At 43.4% G+C, this 27,794-nt stretch overlaps 1 protein-coding gene across 3 annotated transcripts in view; it reads left to right on the top strand.

Annotated features, from left to right (window-relative positions):
- LRFN1 (leucine rich repeat and fibronectin type III domain containing 1) overlaps nt 1-27,794 on the top strand; it is a 708,919-nt gene that overhangs the window by 659,222 nt on the left and 21,903 nt on the right. For all 3 annotated transcript variants that reach the window (XM_085624962.1, XM_085624961.1, XM_085624960.1), the window contains one exon: nt 9,374-10,769. In XM_085624962.1, coding sequence (XP_085481088.1) covers nt 9,394-10,769 — 1,376 coding nt within the window. In that variant the 5' untranslated portion in view covers nt 9,374-9,393. The remainder of the gene's footprint in view (nt 1-9,373; nt 10,770-27,794) is intronic.

Below are 27,794 nucleotides of genomic sequence, written 5' to 3'. Positions count from 1 at the left end.
AAAAATGTCTACTCTTTGTGTCAACAGCTTGGAATGCCACACCCGTCCAGGATTGTGGATGGTGGCGGGAGGGGTTCAGGCTAAAAGATCCCACTGTTTCATAACAAAGGTAGTCACTTTGATTGGAGCATGTCTCCAATCAGCAGACTGATCCCTATTGCTTGTACCTTGGGCCTGAGTAGTTATCTAAATCATTTGCATGGTGCATACGGCTACCTTCATCCACCAACATGTTTACCACATGGAACAATGTACCATCGCAGGAGGAGCCTGCTCAAAGAGAAGAGTCATTTGTTGTTTCAAATCCCGATGACCAACATTTTCTAACAGCACCTCCAAGGCTGTAGAGCTCTGCGTCTGAGGACATGAGATCATCTCCCTTACTCCATACCTTTTGAAAGGGCACCTAAGGCACATATCTTCAAAGAATGGTTGATGAAGGCCCAATGCATAGTTTGGTTAAATGTACAGCTCTCTGTTTCTGTTTAGGCTAGGGTGACCTAGTTTGGTTAAAGGTACAGCTCTCTGTTTCTTTTTATGCTATGGTGACCTAGTTTGGTTAAAGGTACAGCTCTCTGTTTCTGTTTAGGCTAGGGTGACCTAGTTTGGTTAAAGGTACAGCTCTCTGTTTCTGTTTAGGCTAGGGTGACCTAGTTTGGTTAAAGGTACAGCTCTCTGTTTCTGTTTAGGCTAGGGTGACCTAGTATGGTTAAAGGTACAGCTCTCTGTTTCTGCTTAGGCTAAGGTGCCCTAGTTTGGTTAAAGGTACAGCTCTCTGTTTCTGTTTAGGCTAGGGTGACCTCTATTAAGTGCTCCAATAAACGAAAACGAAATATGTAACTAAAGTAAATGTTGTTGCTGCATTTTGCTACATCTTCATGCTCACTCGTCCTTACATCCGACCTGAAAAGACAGATTAAATCCACGCTTTTTGAATCTACTGAATGACCACCTTCAAACGGCCACCCTCACTTTTATTTTTGCAAATCCTACCTATGCAATATGTTCTCTATTCATCTTGTATACTTACATTGAATGTAAATCGTTAAATCTCTAACCCCTGTATACAACAGATTTCAGGCAAATTATCCCAGGATCTTTGCACATAAAGGGCTATATTATCAAGATCAGCGTTAAAATTATCGCTGCCTTAGCGGCAGGAAACTGCCGCTAAAGCGGCGATAATGGGCTTGATAATATGCCCTTGTGAATTCCAATAGAAGTCCATGTTCTGGTGTGAAGGGCATATTATCAAGCCCATTATTGCCGCTTTAGCGGCAGTTTCCTGCCGCTAAAGCAGCGACAATTTTAACGCTGATCCTGATAATATGGCCCAAAATTTCTTTCATGTACAATCCGGAGGAAGGTTTCGGGGCACAAAAGTGCTTTCAGAAGCATAGTGTATAAGTATGTTTTCAAAGCCCGTTTCTGAAAGTTATTCCCAAACGCCAATGAAAAAATTGTAATCAGGCACAGACAACTAACCAATTCCATGCATAAACGTTTTTTCGACAATTTTTAGAGCTCAATTCTAAATCATCTCAGGAAATGGGGTTATAACTCTTCTGATACTCCATTACACGTTGTTTATAAACAGTGGAACATTTTAAACATCCAAAGATATCTGGTATAATCCTAAAGACCGTGTGGGTACTGCATTTAAGTCCATTCTGTTTGATGTGATTTGTTATTTGTAAAGCACACAAACAAAAGGCTAAGAGAACACATAAACCATGCATAGCAAGTAAGCAGTGTAGTGTCTTGTTTGCTTTTCAGAAGGATAAAATGCATGGAATCTGTCTTTGTTTTAAAGGCAGTTGATTCCAGATTTTGGCACTTAAACTTTTAAAGGAGTGGCCGTCACAGTTTTGGGTTGTAAGTACTAAACACAACTCCTAAAATGTCCATTATATTAAAGTTTGCTCAAGAGTGACTCTGCATGCACCATGTGCTGCAGAACCACACCACTGCCTTAATGTAAGTAAGTCACTCTTAAGATTGTCGTCCTAAACCCAGGAGGTAGAGTGCATTATATTAAAGGTGTGGATATATATGTTTATAGATGTGTATCCCTACAGTAACCCTGTAAAGCAAGGTTTTACTGTGACCATAGAGTAACATGGGCTGCTTCATAGAGTAACATGGGCTGGCTACCGAGAAAACTCGAGATAGCCAGCTCTATTATCAACCCTTTACTTCCCTTTGATGCAACCCTTTCTGAACCCTAAAAACTCTTACTAATCTGTCACACATCCATTCCAGAACCCTAAAAACCTGTTACTACCCCTTAATGCTACCCTTGCCTGAACTCTAAAAATCCCTTACTATCCCTTAAGACTCACCATTCATGAACCCTAAAGACTCTTACCAACCCTCAATACTACCTTTCCGTGAACTCAAATAAAACCCAAACCACCTCTTATGTTACCCTTCTCTGAACCCTAAAAAACCCTTACTAACCTTTGACACTACACTTATTTGTACCCTAAAAACCCCTCCCTACCACTTAAAGTTACCAAGCCTCTAACCCTACCAACTCCTTACTACCGCTTAATGCTACCATTCCCTGAATCCTAAAAACTCCTTACTAGTCCTCTGCCGCCTTCACCACCTCAATGTAAATGATGATCCTATCTATTTTATCAGTAGGGTGCCCCCTTGACCCTGCTCCCAGATATACTTATCTTTGCCGTAAAATACAGAACATTTTTACATTTTTGTAGCGACAACTTTTATTCATTCTATTTTTTCAGTATACATTATTTTTTAAACAACCTTTTCAGTCTACATTTTTTTCAACAGTATGTTTACTGCAAATATTTTTTGAAGCCCAGTTATCTAAAGTCTAGATGGAGATCTTAGTGCAAATGTAAGTGAAACTTCTGACAGCAGTTTTTGATTAGTCCAGCCAGAGAGATATGAAGTAAGCTTCCTGGACAGTAACTCAGGGAAATGTGGACGTGGAAATTGGAGGCTGACGTGGAATGATCCTAAGGAAGATGTGTACTCCGCTTTGGTGAGATTTAGTGACCCTGAGGAATATACGGAGACCCTTAGGCAGTGGAAGAAGGTTCATGTTGATTGAAGGGAGCATCAGGTCAAGTGGTGAAAGTTTCCTAGAGAACATGAACTTTATTTTGGGGTCACCAGGGGTTGCAGGTGCGACCTCTTGCGCACCCCATGAGATCCTTGGCGCTGCTTTTTGGCATCCATGACAAGTACTACCAGGAACACAGGGGCAGCTCGCCCTTATGGGCTGCGGTTAGGGCTCCACTCTCCTTGTTGTTTGGCTATTTTGTATGACACTAATAGTGAATAATAATATATGATGCACTATTAATATAATACAAAATGGAGTACAATTAGTTGGAATGGCACCTTTGCTTTCAGCTGAGGTAAGTAAAATGAATTTAAATGTGTGCTGAGTGCATTCTTGCTGGTGAGAGTTTATTTAAGTGAGAGAGAGCGTGTGTATGTATGAGTAAGTGTGTATGTGTAAATGTGTGTGTGAGTGAACATAAGTAGTCATGTCAGTGACAGTGAGTGATAATGCATGAGGTTGAGTGTCAGTGATTATGAGTGAGCCAGAATAAGTCATACTGAGTGACACTAAGAGACTGCTAGTGAATGAGAGAGAATACATGAGTGTGAGGGAGTGTTAGAGAGTGTGAGAATCAACAAGAGTGAGAATAGTGAGACAGACAGTGAGTGAGAAAAAAGCAGAAGGGTGAGTAAGAGTTAGTGCAAGCAAGTGTGAGTGAGGAAGTGTTTGAGTCATAGCAAGAGCGAATTTCAGGGAGAGTGAGCTTGAATGAGGGAGAATGTGTGACAGTGAGTAGTGATAAGTGAGAGTGAATGAGAAATGGTGAGTGAGAGTAAGAATAAGTGTAAGAACATGAGTGACAATAAATACGTGAGTCCATGTTAGTGATAATAAATGAGTATGAGTGAGTGAGAATTAGAGTAAGTGACTGAATGTAAGTGAGCATGAGTGAAAATGTGGTATTACGCCGGCATAGTGAAGGTCATTTTTGTCTTATGGAGGGATCCATGGCAAAATACTGGAGATTGCATACTGGAGGCAATCATTAGCATGACAGGCATTAGTGAGAAAATACTGGCAGACTGGAGGTAAATTTTGGCGGAATGGTAAACATTTGGTACTGGTATACTAGAGGTAATTCTTGGCATATAGGTCACCTGTAGAAAATGCTGGGCCTATAATAGTTCAGGAAATTCTTGGTATTGGGCACCCATATCAAAATGCTGGCACTAGCACATTTGCAGAAATGATTGTCATGAAGGAGGACAATTGTAGCACATGAGGACGGCAACAATGACAAAATGGTGGTCCTGACATCCTGTGATAAAGATAATTTTTGATGTAAGAGTCACCCATGGTAAATGGCTAGCTTTAATTGCAACATTTTGCCTCTGGTATATTGTATGCAATATTTTGCCAAAGAAGACCCTGTGACAAACTACTGGCCCTTGTACAATGGAGGCAATTTTTGACATATGGGAACACCCCTAGCACATTTTGGAAAAATTGGGTCAACTCTTAGTGCATGGGTACTCACAAACTTTCTCTCGGGGGCCAAATTTACAGTGTGGTTTCTGGCTGAGGGCCACACCGGTGGGGGCGGGGCCAGTGGGGGAGGGGGCGGGGCTAGAGCAAAGAAAAACTATGACCATGATGTTGAACACAGGCCCCTGCAGCGGACGCCTTCATCCACTGAGCCACCAGACCCGGTATGCACTCATATCTATCTATCTATCTATCTATCTATCTATCTATCTATCTATCTATCTATCTATCTATCTATCTATCTATCTATCTATCTATCTATCTATCTATCTATCTATCTATCTATCTATCTATCTATCTATCTATCTATCTATCTGTTTCCCTCCCTCTCTCTCTCCCTCTCTCTCGCTCAGTCTCCCTCCCTCTCTCTATCTCTCTCTCCCTCCATCACTCTGTTTGTCTCCCTTTCTCTCTGTCTCCCTCCCTCTCTGTCTCACTCACTCTGTCTCACTCATTCTGTGTCTCCCTCTCGCTCCCTTTGTCTCACTCACTGTTCGCCTCCCTTTCTCTCTGTCTCCCTCACTCTCTGTCTCCCTCTCACTCCGTCTCCCTCCCTCTCTCTCTCCCTCTCGCTCCCTCTGTCTCACTCACTGTTTGTCTCCCTTTCGCTCTGTCCCCTCCCTCTCTCTCTCCGTCTCCCTCCCTCTCCCTCTCTCCCTCTGTCTCCCTCCCTCCCTATCCCTCCCTCTGTCTCCGTCTCCCTCCCTCTCTCTATCTCTCTCTCCCTCCATCACTCTGTTTGTCTCCCTTTCTCTCTGTCTCCCTCCCTCTCTGTCTCACTCACTCTGTCTCACTCATTCTGTGTCTCCCTCTCGCTCCCTTTGTCTCACTCACTGTTCGTCTCCCTTTCTCTCTGTCTCCCTCCCTCTCTGTCTCCCTCTCACTCCGTCTCCCTACCTCTCTCTCTCCCTCTCGCTCCCTCTGTCTCACTCACTGTTTGTCTCCCTTTCGCTCTGTCCCCTCCCTCTCTCCCTCTCCATCTCCCTCCCTCTCCCTCTCTCCCTCTGTCTCCCTCCCTCCCTATCCCTCCCTCTGTCTCCGTCTCCCTCCCTCTGTCTCCGTCTCCCTCCCTCTGTCTCCCTCCCTCTGTCTCCCTCCCTCCCTCTGTCTCCCTCCCTCCGTTTGTCCTCCCTTCCTCCCTCTGTCTCCCTGCCTCTCTCTCCCTCCCTCTCTCTGTCTCCCTCTCTCCCTCCCTCCCTCTCTGTCTCACTCACTCTGTCTCACTCATTCTGTGTCTCCCTCTCGCTCCCTTTGTCTCACTCACTGTTCGTCTCCCTTTCTCTCTGTCTCCCTCCCTCTCTGTCTCCCTCTCACTCCGTCTCCCTACCTCTCTCTCTCCCTCTCGCTCCCTCTGTCTCACTCACTGTTTGTCTCCCTTTCGCTCTGTCCCCTCCCTCTCTCTCTCTCTCCATCTCCCTCCCTCTCCCTCTCTCCCTCTGTCTCCCTCCCTCCCTATCCCTCCCTCTGTCTCCGTCTCCCTCCCTCTGTCTCCGTCTCCCTCCCTCTGTCTCCGTCTCCCTCCCTCTGTCTCCCTCCCTCCCTCTGTCTCCCTCCCTCCCTCTGTCTCCCTGCCTCTCTCTCCCTCCCTCTCTCTGTCTCCCTCTCTCCCTCCCTTCCTCTCCGTCTCCCTCCCTCTCTCTCCCTCCCTCTGCCTCACTCACTGTTTGTCTCCCTTTCTTTCTGTCCCCTCCCTCTCTCTCTCCCTCTCCCTCCCTCTCTCTCTCCATCTCCCTCCCTCTCTCTATTGCTCTCTCCCTCTGTCTCCCTCCCTCTGTCTCCCTCCCTCCTCCGTTCTCCCTCTGTCTCCCTCCCTCTCCCTCCCTCTCCCTCCCTCTGTCTCCCTCTCTCTCTCTCTCTCTCCCTCCCTCTCTCTGTCTTCCCCCCTTTCCCTGTCTTCCTCCTCTCCCTGTCTTCCTCCTCTCCCTGTCTTCCTCCTCTCCCTCCCTCTTCCTCCCTCTGTCGCACTCTGTCTTCCTCCCACTGTCACCTCACCCCCTGCTCTCACTCCCTGCTGCCCTCCATCACCTCACCCTGCTGTCCTCTGTCACCTCACCCCGCGCTGAGACTGCTTCCAGGGAACGCACACGGCCGCCGCACCCAAGTACTTCACAGGTCTTTTAAAGACCATTCACTTGTTAATGAGACTTTGTTGTATTTCATCTCTTCTTAGCGCCCCTGCATCTCCACTCAATCAGAGGGGAGATGCAGGGGCGCTAAGAAGAGGTGAAATACAACAAAGCCTCATTAACAAGTAAATGGACTTTAAAAGAATCGCCCGGCCTCACATCTCCGTGCTGCTGTAACCGGCGGTGTTCGCTGACAAGCACAGGGCACAGGCACTATGTCTGCAAGGTCCGCGGGCCGCCAGGGAAGGCTTGCCGGGCCGCTGGCGGCCCGCGGGCCATACTATTAGTACCCGTGTCTTAGTGAGTGCCAGGTTTAATTGGCTTGCTACACCATTAAAAGACTTGAGTACTTGAATATTTAAGGAGTATCCTTTCAAAGCCTATGGCTTTTCAACACATTTATGTGAAAGTTGTGCTTTATGAGGCACTAGTAGATCCCTTTTTAAAACACATTCTTAGGGGTAGGACTCATTAAACTCTTTTAGAATAGGTCTGGCACACTTACTTCACTCACTCTCTATAGTCCAGGGCCAGTTCACTCACTGTCTATAGTCCAGGGCCAGCATTATGCACCAGCACATTCAAAGGCCATGTTAACACCCTCATATAGGTAGTATCTAAAATGTATCTGTGTTGTATTGTTACTTTAATCATGCAATTTGTTATAGAACTTCAGCAATGTCACTTATATATATTTCATCACTGTTAAGGTCATGTGAAATGACCTCTGGAGAAAATGTAAGTCAAAGGTAATATGATGCTACCTGTGATATCATTAAGGTCAAGGAGCGTGTGATGTAACTTCTGCAATCCATGGCATCTTGGTGAATCAACGTTCATGACAGAGACAGAAAAGAAGCTAGTATGTGAATGTGGGTGCATCAAAGGGACATATATGAGGCTAGGTTAATGGAGAGATGTGGCGAGAGCTTTTACAGAGCTCTTTATGAACACTCAATCAGGGTGAGATGGAATGGAGAGAGGCTATTGTCGATAAGCAGAAAGTGTAGGCTAGGTATGCAGAGAGTTTGGGATATGAGGTGGAGGTCTAATGGCTGCATGATCTAACTCTGAAGGAAATGAAGGAAGCATCAGAAAAAATCAGGTGGATGCTTGGACTATGTTTGGAGAATGCTTCATGGTGAGGTGAACTCCAGAGGGAAATGTGGGGAACCTTCCAAAATATCTAGGAAGCCTCTGGGAAAATTTGATGAACTCTCAGGGAGACTTAATGGAACATCAGCAAGAAAAGGAGGCAGCATCAGAGAGATCTTGTGGGAAAGGTATTTATGGGGGCTGAAAGAGATATGTAACAACCCTTGAGGAAAAAAGGAAAATATGGAGGGATTCTGAGGAAGATGAAGAAAGATCCTTTACAAGGTGTGGAGGTAGCATCACATGAGGTGTAGGTAGAAGGTCCCTTTACAAGATGCAGAGGGAGCATTGGCACTGAATGATGTGTAGGAAGGCTCTGAAGATTTTGAGGCATTGCCTGGCAAATGCCAAGGGAGCCCTTGCAGATATTTAGTGGGCCTCAGAGACCATTCAATGCTTATAGAGGGAGTCTCAGCATATGTGAAATCTACTGACAGCAGGTGGCGGGAATCTTAATGAGATATGATAGATTCATGAGGATGTTTGGAAACTGCTTTGTGAGATATAGGTAGATAATTGAGAACATATGGGGGGACTTCTGAGATATGATACACCATTGAGGACAGGGGAAAAAAGGCTCAAGTATTTATGATAGACTATCAAGGATATATGGAGGGAGCCTCAGTAGTCTTGAAAGATCATTGCTAACACATAGAGGAAGCCTCAAGCAGATGTAGGGGGATCCTCAAGGAGATATCAATGGAACAATGCCATGCACTGCAGAATTTTCACTATCCTTAATTGTAAAAATGTTCATTCAAAATACAAAACCTCTTTTCAAATAGGTTGAGAGAAATCTTGTTTTCATTTTACTCCCACCCCTCCTTTCTCTTAACAGTACTTGATTTTACAGCATATGCCACTTACTTACAGCAATCTGGCTCATGCCGTAGTTCTAGCAAGTACAGAATCTGCATGAAGATGAGAGTCAGTATTATTCTAAACTTGAGAGTAAGCACAGATGGAACCCATACATAGTTTTCTTTGAATAACCTTATAATCACATTATAGACTGCAAATTAGACTAGCTTCCAAGGCAAATTCCTAATCGCAAAATGTATTCATTCACTTATTTTGCTTCTATAAAGTGCATCACAAAAAAAGATTGTCTATAGATGCTTTCAAATGGACCTGAATTAAAGAATATACTAGGACCATGAGATACCCACCACTGAACAATCCTTCCAGCAAGAAACGTTTGGGTTAAAGAACCTTCCTAAAACTTAAGTGGAATGGTATACATATACTAAACAGTAGCCTAATATATGTTTATCTTTTGAAATCACAGAACAACTGCTACTTTGCCATCTTAATTTAGAGCTCCTGCACAAGAGGGCTGGGTCCAACAGGCAAAGTTACAAACAATATCTAGGACTGTAATGCTCGAGCTATCAAACTAGCATCCTAGTTTTGAAACTGATTGCCAGCTGTGCTTTTCAATTGATGTAATCTGATGTTATCTGTGGTGTTCACTAACTTAAACAGTGTGTTTTTCTTCTTTCAGGCCCAGGAAGTGACAGTACCATGGAAAAGCTGGTTGTCTACCTGGTGATGCTCAGCACTATGGTGAAGGCTCAACATTGCCCTGGCCGCTGCATCTGTCAGAACATATCTCCCACACTCACTATGCTTTGTGCCAAAACCGGGCTTCTCTTTGTGCCACCGGCCATTGACAGGCGGACAGTTGAGCTCCGGCTGACTGATAACTTTATCACGATTATCAGAAGGAAAGACTTTGTCAATATGACCAATCTAGTCCACCTCACCCTTTCAAGGAACACAATCAGCCAAATCATGCCCCTTGCTTTTTCTGATCTACGCGCCCTGCGTGCCCTTCACATGAACAGCAATCGACTTGCCTCACTCCGTAATGAGCACTTCAGAGGGCTTGGGAACCTACGGCATCTTATTCTAGGCAACAACCAAATCAATACCATTGAGCCTGGGTCTTTCAATGAATTTATGGCCACAATTGAAGACTTGGACTTGTCTTACAATAACCTGGAGACTCTCCCATGGGAGGCCATTGGCCAGATGGTCAATTTAAATACTCTCACTTTGGATCACAACTTGATTGACCACATTGCGGAAGGGACTTTTTCAATGCTTCATAAACTGGTCCGTCTGGATATGACCTCCAATAGGCTGCACAAACTTCCTCCAGACAATCTATTCCTGAGGGCCAAAGTGTTGGCTAGTGCCAGGAACTCCCCCTCATCTTCTCTGGCGATCAGCTTTGGGGGAAATCCTTTACACTGTAACTGTGAATTGCTATGGCTTCGGCGTATGACCAGGGAGGATGACTTGGAAACCTGTGCATCACCAGATCAGCTGATGGACAAGTACTTTTGGTCCATCCAAGAGGAAGAGTTCATCTGTGAACGTCCCCTGATCACACGAAATTTTTCCAGCAAGCCATTTATTATGGAAGGCCAAGCTGTAAGCCTGAAGTGCAAGGCTGTGGGCGACCCCGACCCATCAATTCACTGGATAGGCCCAGATGGGAAACTGATTCACAACACAACCAGGGCTGTGATATTTAACAATGGCACACTGGATATTTTGATTACCACTCTAAAGGATAATGGAGTTTTCACATGTATCGCCTCAAATGCAGCTGGTGAGACAACTGCAGCCGTGGCAGTCACTATTGTCCCCTTACCACTATTAGTCAATAACACGGGCAACATTAGAGGGCCAGACCCTGGTTCCTCGGATATCACAACTTCCACCAAATCAGGAGCAAATGACACCAAAAACCATTTAGACAAGAAGATTGTGGCAGCAGACCTGACCACAACATCTGTGGTCATTCACTGGCCATCTGAAAGGCATATCCCTGGGATCCGAATGTACCAGATACAATACAACAGTTCCTTGGATGATTCACTGGTTTACAGGTATGTTTAGGTGGGAATGGACATTTTAGGCAATGAAACTAACCTAAATATTCTCTCAACACCAGTAAGAGCTGGCATGTCTCAGATGGTATCTCCAGATGTAAATGTAGGTGAGGGATTCTCCTCAAAAACTCTTGCACATGAAGAGGACCATTAATTATACAGGACTAGGAAATATACAGTTATGGGATTCAATATTACAACCTGTGGGCATCCCTCTCCACCCACAAGAATGCTTACTGGTACTTTCTTTCCTGGTTGTCAGACACTTACTGAAGAGATCCACTACACCCACAAGTTCACTTCTCTACTATGCCTCAGATGAAAAAAAGTCTATGATTTTGTGCACCATTTATACGCATGGTTTCCTCCGTGCTACATATTCCTCTGTGCAGTACTCTACTGCAGTGTAGCTGTATACCGACTTTCATAAATGCTTTCTTGCATCTCCACTATTTGTAAAACAATCCCATCATTGGCCATTTCAACCTCTAATCCACATTACCATGCCCTGGGATCACCACTGTGCACATACACAGCTTTAGGATTGCCATTGCAACCTTTGAGCCTCAACCTGCCTGATCTAGAATATCTTCTGCTTGGAAAAGACCCATTACATTACTCATTTAATCTCCTTCATCACACTCCATATATACACCTCTCCTTCATCTACTCCCTTTCTTAGGTGTACACTCAAGTAGCAGGTGGAATGCTGTCACTAACGTCAGTTATTCACTGCTTGTGCTTTCCACAGCTATGCTTGCAGCAGTACCTGGACTAACTATTGTAGCCTCCAATCCCGAGGTGTGGGATATTTCAAATAGGGATCTCGACGAGGAACCACCCTTGTAGACCATGTGCACCCCAAGGGCATCAAATGCCTCCACTTAAAGGAAGAGATCTCCAGGATTTACCTAACTATCCCTCTGTAGGCTCTGGGGACCTGCCTGCTCTCTTAAGGGTCTTTCTGAAATTCCTATGTCAATTAGAATGTGTTAATGAAGCCACAACATGGAATTCTGTGATTCCGAGGCACAACATATTCTACACAATTATTGATTTAAAGCACTTTCCCATAATCCACCATCTTCAGCATAGTTTGCAAATTGAAAAATACTGTGCTTCAAGTTTAACTGGATCAAATGTTACTGAAAAAAGCACACACACGTGGCTCAATGCAGTTGCAGAACCTTTGCAATTGTTAACTGGTCACCTTACAGTAGCTGTTTGCTGTATTCTTGTGTTAAACTGATATAGATGAGGTAAAACCTATGCCTGCACAGTACTAATGAGTGTCAGACTGTCAAGATAGTTAAATGATACTGTCACGGAATGTGCCACAGTATGTTGCAAAATTTGCCTTTTCTTGACAAATAATTTAGTCGACCCTGCCTCATAATTTTATCCTTCATGGACATATAATTCCAGTGGTCCTGACCATAATTTAGTTTAGATAGGTCTACCTCTGCTTCACAGCTCTGATTGCAACAAATCAGTACAATATAAATTCTCTCCCTTCCGTGTCCCCCTTAGCTAGCCGTTAACCTGGCATTCATGATGTTTTGTCTTGATATTGCAGAAGCAGTCTAATAATTGCAATCAGAGCTGGGATCTGTTCTACATGGCATCCCATATCCCACTGTTTGAGGCCTCCTGTCACACAAAGAAGGAAAAGCAGACAGTAGTAGGTCAATGAGTGGAAGAGGGGATAGAAAATGCAAAAAAGGGAGGTGCAGATGCTAAATAATGAAGTCACCGAGGTTTAGGCTGCACTAAGAAACCCAAGTCTATACTGCTGCTCCTAAGATAAAATCATCAGGTTGCCGAGCTCACATACCTTGGTTGGTGCCAGCTTGGTTCGACTAAGGATTGTTAGTTCGAAAGTCAGGGTCCACAGTTCAAGCTGCTCGAAAGGTTAAAGAGATGTGCTATTAATATTGAACCAAACACTGGGCCACCTGTAATGAGGGTCGTAGTAGCCACTTTTCCAGTTTCTTTTTTGACAGAACTCAGGAAAATTGGATAATACCTAAGCTCGTTATTTTTCTGTCTTACATTACCCCATTTAGAGTGGGACTTCAGGTGCTAAATCCCTTCTGCGTTGTTACATGACTTTCATACCACTGATTTAACACGTCTGTGATTGCATTTCTGGCGTCTATCAGGTTGAGTCGAGACTCCTGTTTGTGTCCTGCTAAAGAATCCGGACTGCAATACTGTACATGTTATGACTTCAATATTGTACATGTTATGACTTCAAGTGTCAGTGCTCCCTTGAAATTTGGTGGTTTCTTCTGCGCCCTGAAAAAAGTCAATGACACCAAACCTCCCTTCCTGGTCCTTCATGAGCCCTCGAAAGTAAAAACAAATTTCCAGCTCCCAATAGCAGCTGAACTATTACAAGATATGTAAACTAAATACATATATATCTGCAGAATGACCCTACTTTCAGACAACAAGAAGAACCAAGTCTTGTGTAAATATCAATGTGTTACAAAAGGGGGGTGGTAATGGACGGAGCATCAGAACCAATCAAACAGTCACACCCAGTCAACAGATCTGGGTTTGATCCATCAACGTTCTTTAGCCCACTCTGCCACCCCAGTTCAGACATGGCCATATGCAAATCAGTCTGACCCTGTGCCTCATGGGAACAGTCCAGCCCGAACTGCCAAGCCATGCCTTCCCTGGACCGGAAACAAGCTTCCTAGGACCGGTTTCTGGCATTTCAGCCTTCTTCAGCCAGGCTTGCTTGAATCCAGTGGCAAAGTGAGCAAGGGACTCACGTCTGAGCATACCCTGCCAACTCATGGCGAACAAAGCGGTACAAAAGGGGGGTGGTAATGGACGGAGCATCAGAACCAATCAAACAGTCACACCCAGTCAACAGATCTGGGTTTGATCCATCACCGTTCTTTAGCCCACTCTGCCACCCCAGTTCAGACATGGCCATATGCAAATCAGTCTGACCCTGTGCCTCATGGGAACAGTCCAGCCCGAACTGCCAAGCCATGCCTTCCCTGGACCGGAAACAAGCTTCCTAGGACCGGTTTCTGGCATTTCAGCCGTCTTCAGCCAGGCTTGCTTGAATCCAGTGGCAAAGTGAGCAAGGGACTCACGTCTGAGCATACCCTGCCAACTCATGGCGAACAAAGCGGTACAAAAGGGGGGTGGTAATGGACGGAGCATCAGAACCAATCAAACAGTCACACCCAGTCAACAGATCTGGGTTTGATCCATCACCGTTCTTTAGCCCACTCTGCCACCCCAGTTCAGACATGGCCATATGCAAATCAGTCTGACCCTGTGCCTCATGGGAACAGTCCAGCCCGAACTGCCAAGCCATGCCTTCCCTGGACCGGAAACAAGCTTCCTAGGACCGGTTTCTGGCATTTCAGCCTTCTTCAGCCAGGCTTGCTTGAATCCAGTGGCAAAGTGAGCAAGGGACTCACGTCTGAGCATACCCTGCCAACTCATGGCGAACAAAGCGGTACAAAAGGGGGGTGGTAATGGACGGAGCATCAGAACCAATCAAACAGTCACACCCAGTCAACAGATCTGGGTTTGATCCATCACCGTTCTTTAGCCCACTCTGCCACCCCAGTTCAGACATGGCCATATGCAAATCAGTCTGACCCTGTGCCTCATGGGAACAGTCCAGCCCGAACTGCCAAGCCATGCCTTCCCTGGACCGGAAACAAGCTTCCTAGGACCGGTTTCTGGCATTTCAGCCTTCTTCAGCCAGGCTTGCTTGAATCCAGTGGCAAAGTGAGCAAGGGACTCACGTCTGAGCATACCCTGCCAACTCATGGCGAACAAAGCGGTACAAAAGGGGGGTGGTAATGGACGGAGCATCAGAACCAATCAAACAGTCACACCCAGTCAACAGATCTGGGTTTGATCCATCACCGTTCTTTAGCCCACTCTGCCACCCCAGTTCAGACATGGCCATATGCAAATCAGTCTGACCCTGTGCCTCATGGGAACAGTCCAGCCCGAACTGCCAAGCCATGCCTTCCCTGGACCGGAAACAAGCTTCCTAGGACCGGTTTCTGGCATTTCAGCCTTCTTCAGCCAGGCTTGCTTGAATCCAGTGGCAAAGTGAGCAAGGGACTCACGTCTGAGCATACCCTGCCAACTCATGGCGAACAAAGCGGTACAAAAGGGGGGTGGTAATGGACGGAGCATCAGAACCAATCAAACAGTCACACCCAGTCAACAGATCTGGGTGGCAGAGTGGGCTAAAGAACGGTGATGGATCAAACCCAGATCTGTTGACTGGGTGTGAGTGTTTGATTGGTTCTGATGCTCCGTCCATCACCACCCCCTTTTGTACTGCTTTGTTCACCATAAGTTGGCAGGGTATGCTCAGACGTGAGTCCCCTGCTCACTTTGCCACTGGATTCAAGCAAGCCTGGCTGAAGACGGCTGAAATGCCAGAAACCGGTCCTAGGAAGCTTGTTTCCGGTCCAGGGAAGGCATGGCTTGGCAGTTCGGGCTGAACTGTTCCCGTGAGACACAGGGTCAGACTGATTTGCATATGGCCATGCCTGAACTGGGGTGGCAGAGTGGGCTAAAGAACGGTGATGGATCAAACCCAGATCTGTTGACTGGGTGTGAGTGTTTGATTGGTTCTGATGCTCCGTCCATCACCACCCCCTTTTGTACTGCTAAATATCAATGTGTGACACTTCTTGGTTTATCAAGCTAATATTTGGGCTATAATTGGGCTTAAGATGGTTGCCCAGCTATGGAAGGTATTCATTTGACCAATTTTGTTCCTTACTGGCAGGACTTTCCAGATTTCTCCACTTTTGTTTTACTACTCTTACCCCATTCCTTTATGTATGGTCTACCCGGGTTCCCTATTGTTACCAATTCTATTGAGCCTTTAGGTTCAGCCCATGGACAGCTCCCCAACAGTCCCTCTGCTTTCTTATCTATTCATAAATTCGTGATAGCCAGCTTCTACAAGGTCAGGACTAGATGTTCTACCTTTTCTTCACCCAACTTTGGGAATGCACCCAGCCTGTGGGCACTGGATTAGCACATACTAGTTAAAGCTTGATGGAGTCAAGGCTGATGAAATTACCTATTCAGTGATCGGACATCAAAGTCATCAAAGACATTGGTTTCAAGCTGGATGGTGGTATTTCAATGGCATCATTAATGCCAGCAGAAAGCTGTTTTCTATGGCTTTCTGTGCTAGTTCAAACAATTCCAGGCTGAGCTCTGACAATGCTTTGATTTTGGAATGCCTGCTTACCCCTTTGTGGTGGCCGCAGATCATCCCAAGCATAGCGGCTAGACTGCACACAAGGCTGAGTAGGTGTGGCCATATCTTGCCTATATTTCGGTCACTGTTCAACCTTCCAGAGAACCAACGCATACATATCAAAGACATGTGCATAGTTCACATGGCCTATTACACCCCTCTAACATGAACATTTTTAATGCTACTCCCCAGCTGGCACCTACTCACAGGAGTCAAAGACAAGGCGATGATTTTGTTTTCTTTTTTTTAATTTTTCTTTAACTTTATGCGCACACAAAATTTAGACATTATGTACATCTCCAATAAGCAAAACAAACAGATCAGCAATGCAAATCAAAAAAAGAAAAAAGAAAAAGTAAAAGGAAGATTATACATCCCAGAAAGGAAAAGAAACAAATGCATAATTTTAGATAATGAAAATCTAAATCTATACAATCGCTTCTAGCCAATTAGTGATCGGAGACCAAATTTTTTGGCCCCAAATTTGTTTCTGTAGGCCACGCCTTTTGTAAACAGAGAGTTCTAAATTGTATAACTTGAGTAACCTTGATCTCCAATTGCTAAAGGTAGGAGCATCAGTACTAATCCAATGAGAGGTAATACATAATCTCGTGATGGACATTGTGATAAAAAGAAAGCTAGTTTCTGTCCTTTCACGGAATGTTCCTTCCGCCTCCCCCGCAACCCCCAGGACTACCAACTCGGGAGTAAGTGTAACAGGTGTTGATAGAATTAGGTTTAAAAAGTAATTTATATCTTGAAAAAAAGTTCCTAAACCAGGGCACAAAAAAGCATATGTACAGAGTCAGCCCCATATAATCCACACCTATTTTGTTTTCAATGGAAAAGAATTGTGTACATAACTTATCCAACATGACATATCCTGTATTAAAATGTCTTCATTTTTCCTGTGTGCTCCCTGGAATATAGTTTTATTTCCAGGAATGCCGGGAAGACTTTTTTCCTGAAATAAGTCTTCAAATTAGGCCCCTTTACATATTTAGATAATTGCTGTCACACGCGTACTAAAAGACACAGAGTACACGTTAGCCTACAAGTATGATTGTAACCACAATTACTTTATGCTTTTAGCCCATTATCATTTAGAAGAACATTATATTGCAACATTTATGTTGTGCCCACTACCCAAATATGGGGCATCAAAGTGCCTGCTGGGAAGTGTTTCCACATCATGCATGAGGACCATGGAGGTGCCATTATCATGTTAAAGGATGCAGCGTTTAGCACTGTCGCGGTTAAAGAGGTGTGAGAGATAGATGCACAGAAAATTATTTTCAAATTTCACAGATGGTAGTGCAGCGATAAGTTAAAGTCCATTCAAACACAAGTCCAGTTCCAAATTGCATGTATTCCAAATCGTCTTTATTTTCTTTGATGATAACATGAGACAGCCGGCACGTTTCGTTTACCACACGTGAACTTCCTCAAGGCTGTAAGGAGACATATAAAATGACATATATCTGCGTTTTCACTTTGAAACATATAAAAAATATACAAAAAACATGAATAACTATTTCTAAAGTAAACAAGACTATTTCTCATAAACCTAACAAACACCTAACTGCCATGTAAGACCCAAACGAGGACAGAAGGGTCGATTGCAAAGGAACCCACTAGTGCACCCCCTCATTTACAAAATACACATATTAACAAATGCAGTTACAAGCATATTAAAAACTACTGAGATGTGTGAAAGATGAAAGATATATTGTAGCAAGTCAGAAACATAAAATCATTTCAAACCATCATCCTGAGCTTTCAGCTGGACCATGCTGGGTGAGATGGTTGCCCCATCTATGCGTTAGGGTAATCTCCTTTTGTAATGCATCCCTATTTGTCCCATAATTCCTGCGTTCTGGTCCTTAAGGGTTCAAGGATCTCAAAATCTGATATTTGGAGCTTCCTACTAAGTATCACTGGTGATTGGTGTTTACTGTGGCTGATATGCCACAAATTTGGGCACAATTCTTACAATGTCGCCCATATACCTATTATTACACACAACTGCATGTCAAAATAATGGTTGTTATGTTACCGATAGACAGTTTACTGAAAGCTGCGGATGATAGTTTGAAATGTTAATATATAATTCTGACTTGCTACAATATATCTTTCATGCAAAGAGTATTTTCCATCTTATACTCACACGTCTCTGGCATACCTGCACAAACTGTAACACCGGAGCCAGTGACGGGCATAGCACAAGTCAATACTCGGTGGCCGGATTGGGCTCCACAAGCAGAAATGGGAAACAACAAATTACTACTCTGAGAAGCAAATGTGGCCACATTCCCAGGAGAGAGGGGTTCCCAAATATCACTTTGCCCATCACAAATCCTTTTCCTAGCCCTATTCTTATTTTCCACACAAACTATATGGAGAAGGACAGTGGAAGAATAGACACCAGTGAGAGAACAGGATTAGAGTAGTTTAGAATAGAGGGTTGATAGAGTCTGGCAAGGGGGTGGGGATGAGAGTTCTTGAGTGGAGACTAGACACCAGCAAGTTGAGAGAGAAGGAGGGAGTGTCTAGATAGAAAAGACACTGATAATAGCAAGATAAGTAGGAAGAGAGCTGTATGGACAGACAATTAATGTCTACTTGCAAATAAATGGAAATAGATGGGCTCTGGATATACATGCCATTCATACCGGCATGAGAAAGCGCTCTGGACAGGTGAGCGATTGGTACAGAAAATAACAGATTAGAAATGTACTGGTGTGAACAATAAGATACGTCCAAGATATGTCATGAAACATAAAGGTGGTGTCTTTGGCAGATAAGTTATAGATACTGATAATAGGACACTGTGGGATTGATACCAACAACAAAAGGGAAGAAGGTTTTCAAGAGGAGGATGGCTCTGGATAAGGGAGTCATATACAGCATGAAAAAAAGGCTTTGGAAAAGTCAATAGATCTGTCTTTTTAGGGGAACTATTGGGTTATGCAATTGGGCAACTTTGTGTGTGTGTCATAGTCAGCTGCCCTACAGAGAAAATCCCTTAAAGGATAGTGGTATAGAATCTGGGAGTTTGGGTTTTTTGTTGGGCAATTACTCTGAAGGACTATTGTTGTGGAAAGCAGTCAAATGATGAAGTTCGTATTGTAAGTGGTGAGCTTAAAAGGCATTCGCAGCAACATGTTTCACAGTTAATACTTTTGACAAAGAGTCAATATTTCTGATGCATCTTTAACAAATACGTGTGTGCAACGAAATTACTGTATGTCCATAAACATTTTATCATGATAGAAAAGCAAAACAAATGAATGTGCAAGGACCATTAGTGAATTTATGGCAGGTGAAGACATCCAAACAACATGCACGTTCTAAAAAAAAGGCCATAAACCAGCAATTAAGATGTTCCAGTGTCAACAAAGTAAATACAGAAAGGAGCACTTATTGGCTTTATTCTATCAAAAGAACTACCTGATAGCCATTCACCAAACCCTAACTGGAGTTATCATAAAAAATGGGCTAACAAAGCAGTCCCATGCCAGCATTTGCCATCTTCTGCTATAAGCTCAAAATCACTGAGGAAAATACAATCAACTATCATAAATGGGAGGAGATCGCTAGAATATCACGCTCGCCAGCCTGAGATTATCTCGATGAAATGATCGACCTGCTAGGATTGGCTGAATTATGGCCTGTAGATGTGAGCCACGACCTTTTCAAAAGAACAGTTACAAAAACCACCAAAATAAATTGTTCACTAGAAGACAGGGAAACCCTAGAAGAATGCTCTCACGCCAGGTTAATGTTAAACAGTTACAAGACACTGAGACCACAGCAGTACCTGGGAGAAGTTTTAAATTGCAGGATAAAAAGCAAATATTTGAGCTATCGCCTCTGGATTTTACCATCTCAAATGCACAATAGTCTCTGGCTGAGAGCTGAAGGGGACATGACCTGCCAACTATATGTCCTTGCAACAAAAAATCTGAGTCGCGCCATCTTTCTCTGTAATTCACCTTTAGACATATGCTGACAATGGCTGCACCCACTCTGGAACCAGCTAGGGGTGTGCTCTGCAGGCAAGCCATTCTGGCTTGCCTTAACAAATCAAAGAACTAGCTCCCGAACTGTAAAGTACCTTTAGGGAGTAGGGAGGGCCCATATAAAGGCAAAACCCACACAATTGCCATTGGACTTAACTCAAGCTACACCTCCAGTTATGTGATCCTCAGCCCTCCGTCAAACGGTCCTCTTCAACAATGAACCTTTTAACCCCTTCAGTGCCCATGACGAGCTGGACTCGTCATGGGCCGCGGTGGCGCTGTGCCCATGACGAGTCCAGCTCGTCTTAGACCCCGCCCGCTAATTCAACGGCCGGCACAGGGCGGGGAAAGGGGCGGGCACAGAAGGGGTTAAAATGGCTGCTCTATGTTTGTAATTATCATTTAATTTCAACAGACAGTGTATTTACAAATGTAAATAGCTTCTTATCATCTCCTCCCTATGCACTAACACTTTTCTACCATTTTAAGCTTGTTTTGTTATGATAGGGCCAATTATTACTAGATTTTTGCATATAATAATGATTTTAATTAATCTTACAATAAAGAATAATTTCTGCAAAAAAAGAAAACCATAGAAAATATTTGAAAGCAAATGGGTGAAGGGGGCCAAGCATTCACCAAATGTCATGGCCTTGATGGACAGCCATCCATGCAATGGAAAACCACAGAAAAAACATGAAAGCCAGTGAGTGAAGGGAGCCATCTCAAAGCTCATTCTCTTTCTGTGCTTCTCATTGCACATTTTTGATAAATTTAGGACAGGAGGTCTGCCAAACAGTGGATACTGATACGGTTCAAGTGCGTGCAAGGGTGTCCTTGATGACAAGTTGTCAAATAGCAAATAGAGGTCAGCAGAGAGAAAACAACCAGAAGAGAGATGGTCTTGTCAGATTATGATATAAATAGCCAGATGTGGATCTCTTGAGCGGTGAGGGATAGAAATCATCAGGGTTCGACCCTGAGTCCCACACTTTGTAATCTTTATCTCCCTCCACTAGCAGATCTGATCGCCTCCTTTGGGCTTAATTTCTATACTTACGCGGAAACCACTCAAATTATTATTAGGCTGGATAAGTCCGGCAACTGCAAAGACACTTTCAAGGCTGGTCTCAGCAATGTGGCAGCCTGGATGAATGCCAACTTTATCTTTTTAAACATGGACAAGAAAGAGGAGGATATCTTTGGAAATCCCTCTGTCTGGTGGGACTCTAGGTGTTGATCTTCTTTGGGAATGCCTCCCTCACCTGTTGAGAAAGCATACCATTTGGGTTTCATTTTTAACAACAAATTCTCTTTCAATGCTCAGGTCTATAAACTCTTTTCCATCTGCTGCCTCTGCTTGAAAACATTGAAATATATTCTTGTGCTTACCTCGCCAAACACAAACAGCAGCTCATCCAAGAGTTAATAATTAGCCATTTGGATTACGCCAACACATTATACCTGGAACTTCCAAAATATGCTCACAAAAGGCTTCAGGTTATTCATAATGCAGCGGCCAGGCTTATTCTAAATATCTCAATAAAAGAGCATCATTTGAAGGCGCTCCAATGGCTTTCAGTTGGAACGAGAGGCACTTTCTAAGCACTCTGCTATTGACATAAATCAGTACACTCTGAAAAGCATGCAAACCATTATATCTTGCAGCTTTTTCCGAAATATACGCCAAGCAGAGCATCTGTGCTACCAGTCCAAGTCTCAAAGTTTAAAAATACAGAATGGGAGGTTGAGCTTTTTCACTGGTCACTGCAAAGGTCCAGAATGTCTTTCCTTCTCTCTAAGAGCAGAATCCAAGTTGCTCCCTTTCCAAAAGGCTCTCATATTTTTTTACAGTAATTCGACCGCTGATTCCACTTTTTTATTAGTACTAGGAATTCCCAGGTATAGGCGCGCTTTACAAAACTCAAATCAAATTAAATCGAATCATTAGAGGAACACAATTATCATAAAGAACTGAAGAGATATGTTCTGACAAAAGTAGGGGTTGACAACAGTCAAAGAATTAGACCTGAGGACAGTAGAGAGATTGATAGCACGAGATGAGGAGAGTGTCTGTATAATGGAGTGATAGATACCTTAAAACAAAGATGTCTGGTAATGGAGGGTAGATCTTGCTAGAGGGATGATCCTGTCATGTAGAGCAATGAGAGCGTGTAAGAGTAGAGGAGTGACACCATGATATCGGGAGAGGGTGTGACTGTCGAGGAATGACTCAATAACAGATGGAAGGAGAGAGTTATGGAAGGCGGAGAAAGGAGAGGTGGTGTGAGTAAATAAGTGATACAATGATACAGAGAGGGAAGAGAGAGTATGGGTATAAGGATGACAGCATGACAGAGAGAAGGGAGAGGTTCTTGTATGGAAAGAGGACTACTACTTTAATAGAAAGAGAGTAGATGATACCATGATACGTGAATGATCCAAGGATATACAGAGGCGAGATGGTGGAGTGACACTATGATACAAGGAAATGAGATACTTTTTGGTTAATGGATTTGTACCATGGTAAAGAGGGTGCAGGGTGCATGGGCAGAGGAGTGACACCTTGCTACAGGGAAGGGGTGTATAGAAGAAGAAACACCATGATAGAGAGACAGGAGAAGCTGTAGGGTGGAACTGATTTACCTTGATACAGGAATGCAAAGAATTGCCACCATGATACACAGAGGAGAGCAGTTTATGGAAAGAGGAGTGGCACCATGTTATAAATATGGGAGAATGTGCTATGGTTGGGAGAGAAGGAGGATATGACACCATGATACAAAACAGCGAAAGACTGTATGGAAAGAGTAGTGATACCATGAAACTGAAAAGGGAGAGGGTTAACAACATGGTATGGGGAAGGAAGAGGGTGTGTGGGTACAGAAGTAACACCCTAATACAGAGAAGGACGAGAGTATATCGGCAAACGAGCAACACCATAGCAGAGAGAAGGAAGGCGGTCTCGAAGGTTACATGGGTAGAACAGAGACACCATGATGCAGTGAAGGGAAAGGCTGTTGGATAGAGGAGTAGCACCATAATATAAAGAATGGAAATGTTGTAAGGATAGAGGAGTTACCCTATGGTACAGAGAAGGAAGCTAGCAAATGGGTTGAGGAGGGAAACCATTCATAAGGCATCACTCTGGTCTTGACTCAAGGCAGGTCAGACTACTAGACCGAGCAGTCGAGGAAAAAACTAATATCGAAATCACTGTAGATACCACTGAGATAAGCAAACGCTGGGGCAATTGGAGTTTTGAAAATAGGTATGCGGGCCCCTTTCAAACAGTCCCAGATGAAGAGAGGTATTTAAGCAAAACCGATTTTCCAGTCTTGGAATGCCAACATGGAACATTAATGGGCTTGGGAGAAGGTCAAACCTAAAAAGCCTTAAAAAACTAGCTAATACCCACGAGATTGTGTTTGCAAGAAACTTGGCTGTGCGACGACACCCCCACGATCGATGGGATTGTTCACCTAAATAGGCCCGCAAAAAGGAGTCAGCAGGGGTGCCCCACAGGGGGAAAATGATCTTTGTATTCACTAAGTTAGCAAGAAATGTAAAACTCCTAGAAGTAAAATGCAAATGGTTTGTGGCTTGTAGAGTGTTCCCACTGCACCCTGACCCTAAATACAACCATATGTTAATCATGAATGTATACATGCAGGAGGGGAGCTCAGAAGTCCACAGATCAGAAATGGGGCGTTTTAAGGAAGCTCTGGATTGCCTTTGCGAAAACTATGATGAAGACATTCTCATCCTGATGGGAGACTTTAACCACAAAAGGAACCCAAAGAGGATCGATTCATGGTTTAAGGAGATGTTAGGTTCATATAATATAAATACAGCCAGCTTCCCTGAAACTAAAATGTTGGTGTTATGGCACTAGGAACATACCTGGCTAGGAAGAGTCTGTTCTGTTTGAACAGCAGGTTGGAGACAGACCGCCCTTCTAAACAAACCTTTAAGATTGGCTTCCAACCCTGACCAATTGACTACTTTTGCATGCATGCCTTGCATTTTGGAAACATTAAGGGATTGTCAGTACCACAAGGAGAGGAAAGTGATCATGAGCCTCTAAATTTATAATTATGAAGGTGGGAAAAGACACTGTGAGAAACGATAATTCCAAAATAAATGGATTATCCAAGGAGCCTTACAACCAGAATGACAGAGGAATGCATTTCAAAATTGGCTAATTTTCAGCAGAACTTAACATTGGAAAATGTGATGGTACCAAATTTGGAGAGGTATGGAAATAGAATTAGCCAAGTGGTTGAGTGCCGTAGGGTTAAGGCAAAATAAACCATTACCAGAGTCAAAAAGAACGTGGGTAACCAGAGGAAGAGAAAGGTTCAGTGACGAATGTATGAAATTAAACAGGGGAGAGAAGTCTCAAAAGAAAGTATGATTTTGAAAGTTATAGTAGCCTTGTGAATTTAAGCAAAATGTACAAGACACTTATCCGGAATCAAAAAAGAAAATTTAAAGAAAAATGCTGGGTAATTTACTGGAAACAATAGAAACTAAAAATGTGAGAAAGTTTTGGAAGTTAATACAGGAAGGCTCAGGCAAAGTTCAAGGTGCAATGAATTGTGTGATGGAGGAAACTGCTTGGGAATATTACCTGAAGGAAATATATGGCAAAAGGAAAGAGCCAGCGGAAAAAAGTAGAACCCACTGGGTAGGGGTGGAGGTTGACATCAAAGCCCATTTCACAGTAGGGAATATAAAACGTATCATATCAAGCTTAAATGTGACCCGTGCCTCAGGACCCGATAATCTCCCAGCCGTTATAATGAAGACTCGGTTGGAGTGGTGGGCAGACCTTTTATCTCAGATGTTCTCACTCATACTATACACAGATCAACTTGCAGATAATTTGCAGATAGTTGGAGATGTGCCATAGTCAGACATATTCATAAAAAAGGAGGTATAAGGCACCCAAACAATTATAGGCTGATTACCCTTTAAGATGTCTGAGAAAAAGTTTACGCCAAAATCCTCCAAATTTAAATCAATAGTTCCCCCAGAGCAAGGTGGCTTTAAGGAGGGTCACTCCACAATCAACCACTGCTTTGTCCTCTGATCCATAGCACAGAAGTTTGTCGAGTAGAGAGGGAGGTTGTTTTGCTGCTTCGTAGACTTCCGTGCAGCCTTTGATCTAGTGGACTGGAACTGTTTATGGGAAACCATGATAAAATATGATATCCCAAAGGGAATTTTGATCCTAATACAGGAGCAACATAAGCATGTTGGGCTCAGGTTATTATGGATACAGAGGGGCCATTGACACAGAGAATAGCAATTAATATGGATTAAGACTGGGCTGCGTGCTGGCCTCACTACTCGTTTCCATATTTTTAATGGTTCTCCCTAATGCATGTTGTATGTTAGAGGCGCTAGCCCAAGAATGAATGGTAAACACATATTGTGCCTTCTGCACGCAGATGATCTTGCAATCTTAGACCAGACAGAAATATGATTGCACAGCAAGTTGGATGCATTTACGGATTACTGTAACTATAAAAAGCTAACAGTAAATCTGGACAAAACTACGGTGTTGTGATTTGGTAAAAAAGTAGACAAGTTTAGCTGGCACCTGGGAACCACAAAACTGGAAATAGTTAATGATTATAAATATCTTAGGGTCTCGTTTGAAAGGTCCGCGAACTGGTATACCCACGTGTAGGCCCCAAAGGCTAGGGCCCTCACTTCAGTGAGCGGCTTGACATAATTCAACCGGGACTATGGGGATACGTTGCATAGACCAGTCCTGGAAGCTTTTGTGGTCATGATACCGCCACAACTACAATACGGGGCAAAATCACTCTGCATTAGTGGTAAAAGCGGGTGGGACGCCAAGGAAGGGAATTGTATTAAGACTCTAATGTCCCTACCAGGTTCCTCCATGATACAGTCCATTAGATAGGAGACAGTGTTGACCTTGTGGAATATATTGGCCCAAGTGGCCCTAATAAGATTCTGGAAAATACTGGGTCAGGGAGAGGAACAGAAAGTCTCCCATTGGTATAAAAACGAGGTACAGCAAAGTGAACTGAAATGGGCCAAAGGGGCCAGAGAGAATCTGAAGTCTGTATGTAGGGATGTGAAGGTGAGGTTATGCCAACAGACTTTGCTAGTAGAAGTCTCTAAGGGCAAGCTGAGGTCATTAGGGAGTGAATTATCTCAGGAAAAGGATTGGCAGTATCTGAGTGGGAAAAATCAGTACAACTTATGTCAAATTACTGGCAGAATGGAGTTTGGTTTCTGTATCTGGATATTTTACCAAACCGCTGGCTTAGGTGTGAATTAATAAGGATAAGAATTGGTGTCAATCCCTATTATACAAATGTGAAAACAAAAATGGAAATGATCCAACCTCAAGAGAACTGTACATGCGAGCTCTGTACAAAAATGCGACATTTGCACATTAGTAGATTGCCTAAAGGTGCTGCCTTTGAGGAAACTGATCCTTTGTCTATTATTCCTTAAATACGGAATTACAAATTGAGCACAGGCTGTAGAACGTCTCACCGACATGCATATATCTGGATATTGCAATTGCTATTGGAAGGTTTATGATTGCAGTAATAAAGTACGTTCTTGGATTAAAAAAAGATAAATTAGGTGTCTAGGTAAATTATTTTAGCAGCTATAATAAGTAACAAAGTGGTATAAATATAATCAGGAAGTTTAAACATTATAGTTTTTATCTAGATTTTAAAAGAGGAATTTTAGATGTATCAATTCCGCTTAAAAATTTGAAAATGCATTTCTTAATTTAATGATAGGAGAGGCTGCTAAAAATGGACCTGTTTGGTTATCCAATTTTTTAAATAGGCATTTTAACAATTTTGTAATAATTTTTAAAGTATAATGAGAACGAAGGGGTTGTCGTATCGCAGCGCCGCAAGGAATACACAGGATACGGTATGGTTCATATGACCTTTATTATCTTTCCTCTTCGTGTGCCCACGTCTGCTCTGTTCCCCTGCTTCCTGCTTTCTGCCCTTCCCCACACCCTGACCGGATGTGGTGTCCGGTGACCTCCCTGCCCTTTGCCCAGTTCAGGGTCCTAGTGTCCATTCCCAGGACACTACAGGGGTATTTAAATAATAGGGTGTTTCTTAATTGTATGGCTTGAGCTATGAATTTTGTCGGGAAAATTTTAAACACTGCAATATTATTTATTTAAATTGTTAACTGTTTAAGATAAGGTGATCATATGCGTAATTGTGTTGTTTAAAGCCCATTGGTCTAAATAAAGATTTCTTAGACCGACTGACACCATGAATCAGCGAAGGGAGAGGTTGCATGGGTAAAAGTATACACTATGATACAGAGAGGGGACAAGGTGTATTGACGATGAGCGACGTCATGATGCAGCAAAGAACTAGGTTATATGGGCAGAAGAGTTATTCCATGATGCAGGGAGGGAAGAAAGTGTACGGAAGAGAAGTGACACTATGAAAGAAAGAAAGGAGAGAGATTCTGGGTAGCAGAGTGATAACATGATATATAGAAGGGAAGAGGAATACCACCATGTAGAAGAGAAGTCAAGAAGGTGCCTTTGTAGAAGAGCGACATCATGATACAGAGAGGGGAGTGTAGCGGATGAGGAATGACACCATGATACAAAGAAGGGAGAGGTTTTATGGAAGAGATGTGATACAGTGAAGAGAGGTACATGGCTGATAGGCAGTAGCACTAGAACAGCGA

This window comes from Triturus cristatus, chromosome 9 (genome assembly GCF_964204655.1).
Source record: "Triturus cristatus chromosome 9, aTriCri1.1, whole genome shotgun sequence".
Classification (NCBI taxonomy): domain Eukaryota; kingdom Metazoa; phylum Chordata; class Amphibia; order Caudata; family Salamandridae; genus Triturus; species Triturus cristatus.
Note: the sequence above shows the minus strand (reverse complement) of the source record. Positions and strands in the feature narration are given on the sequence as shown.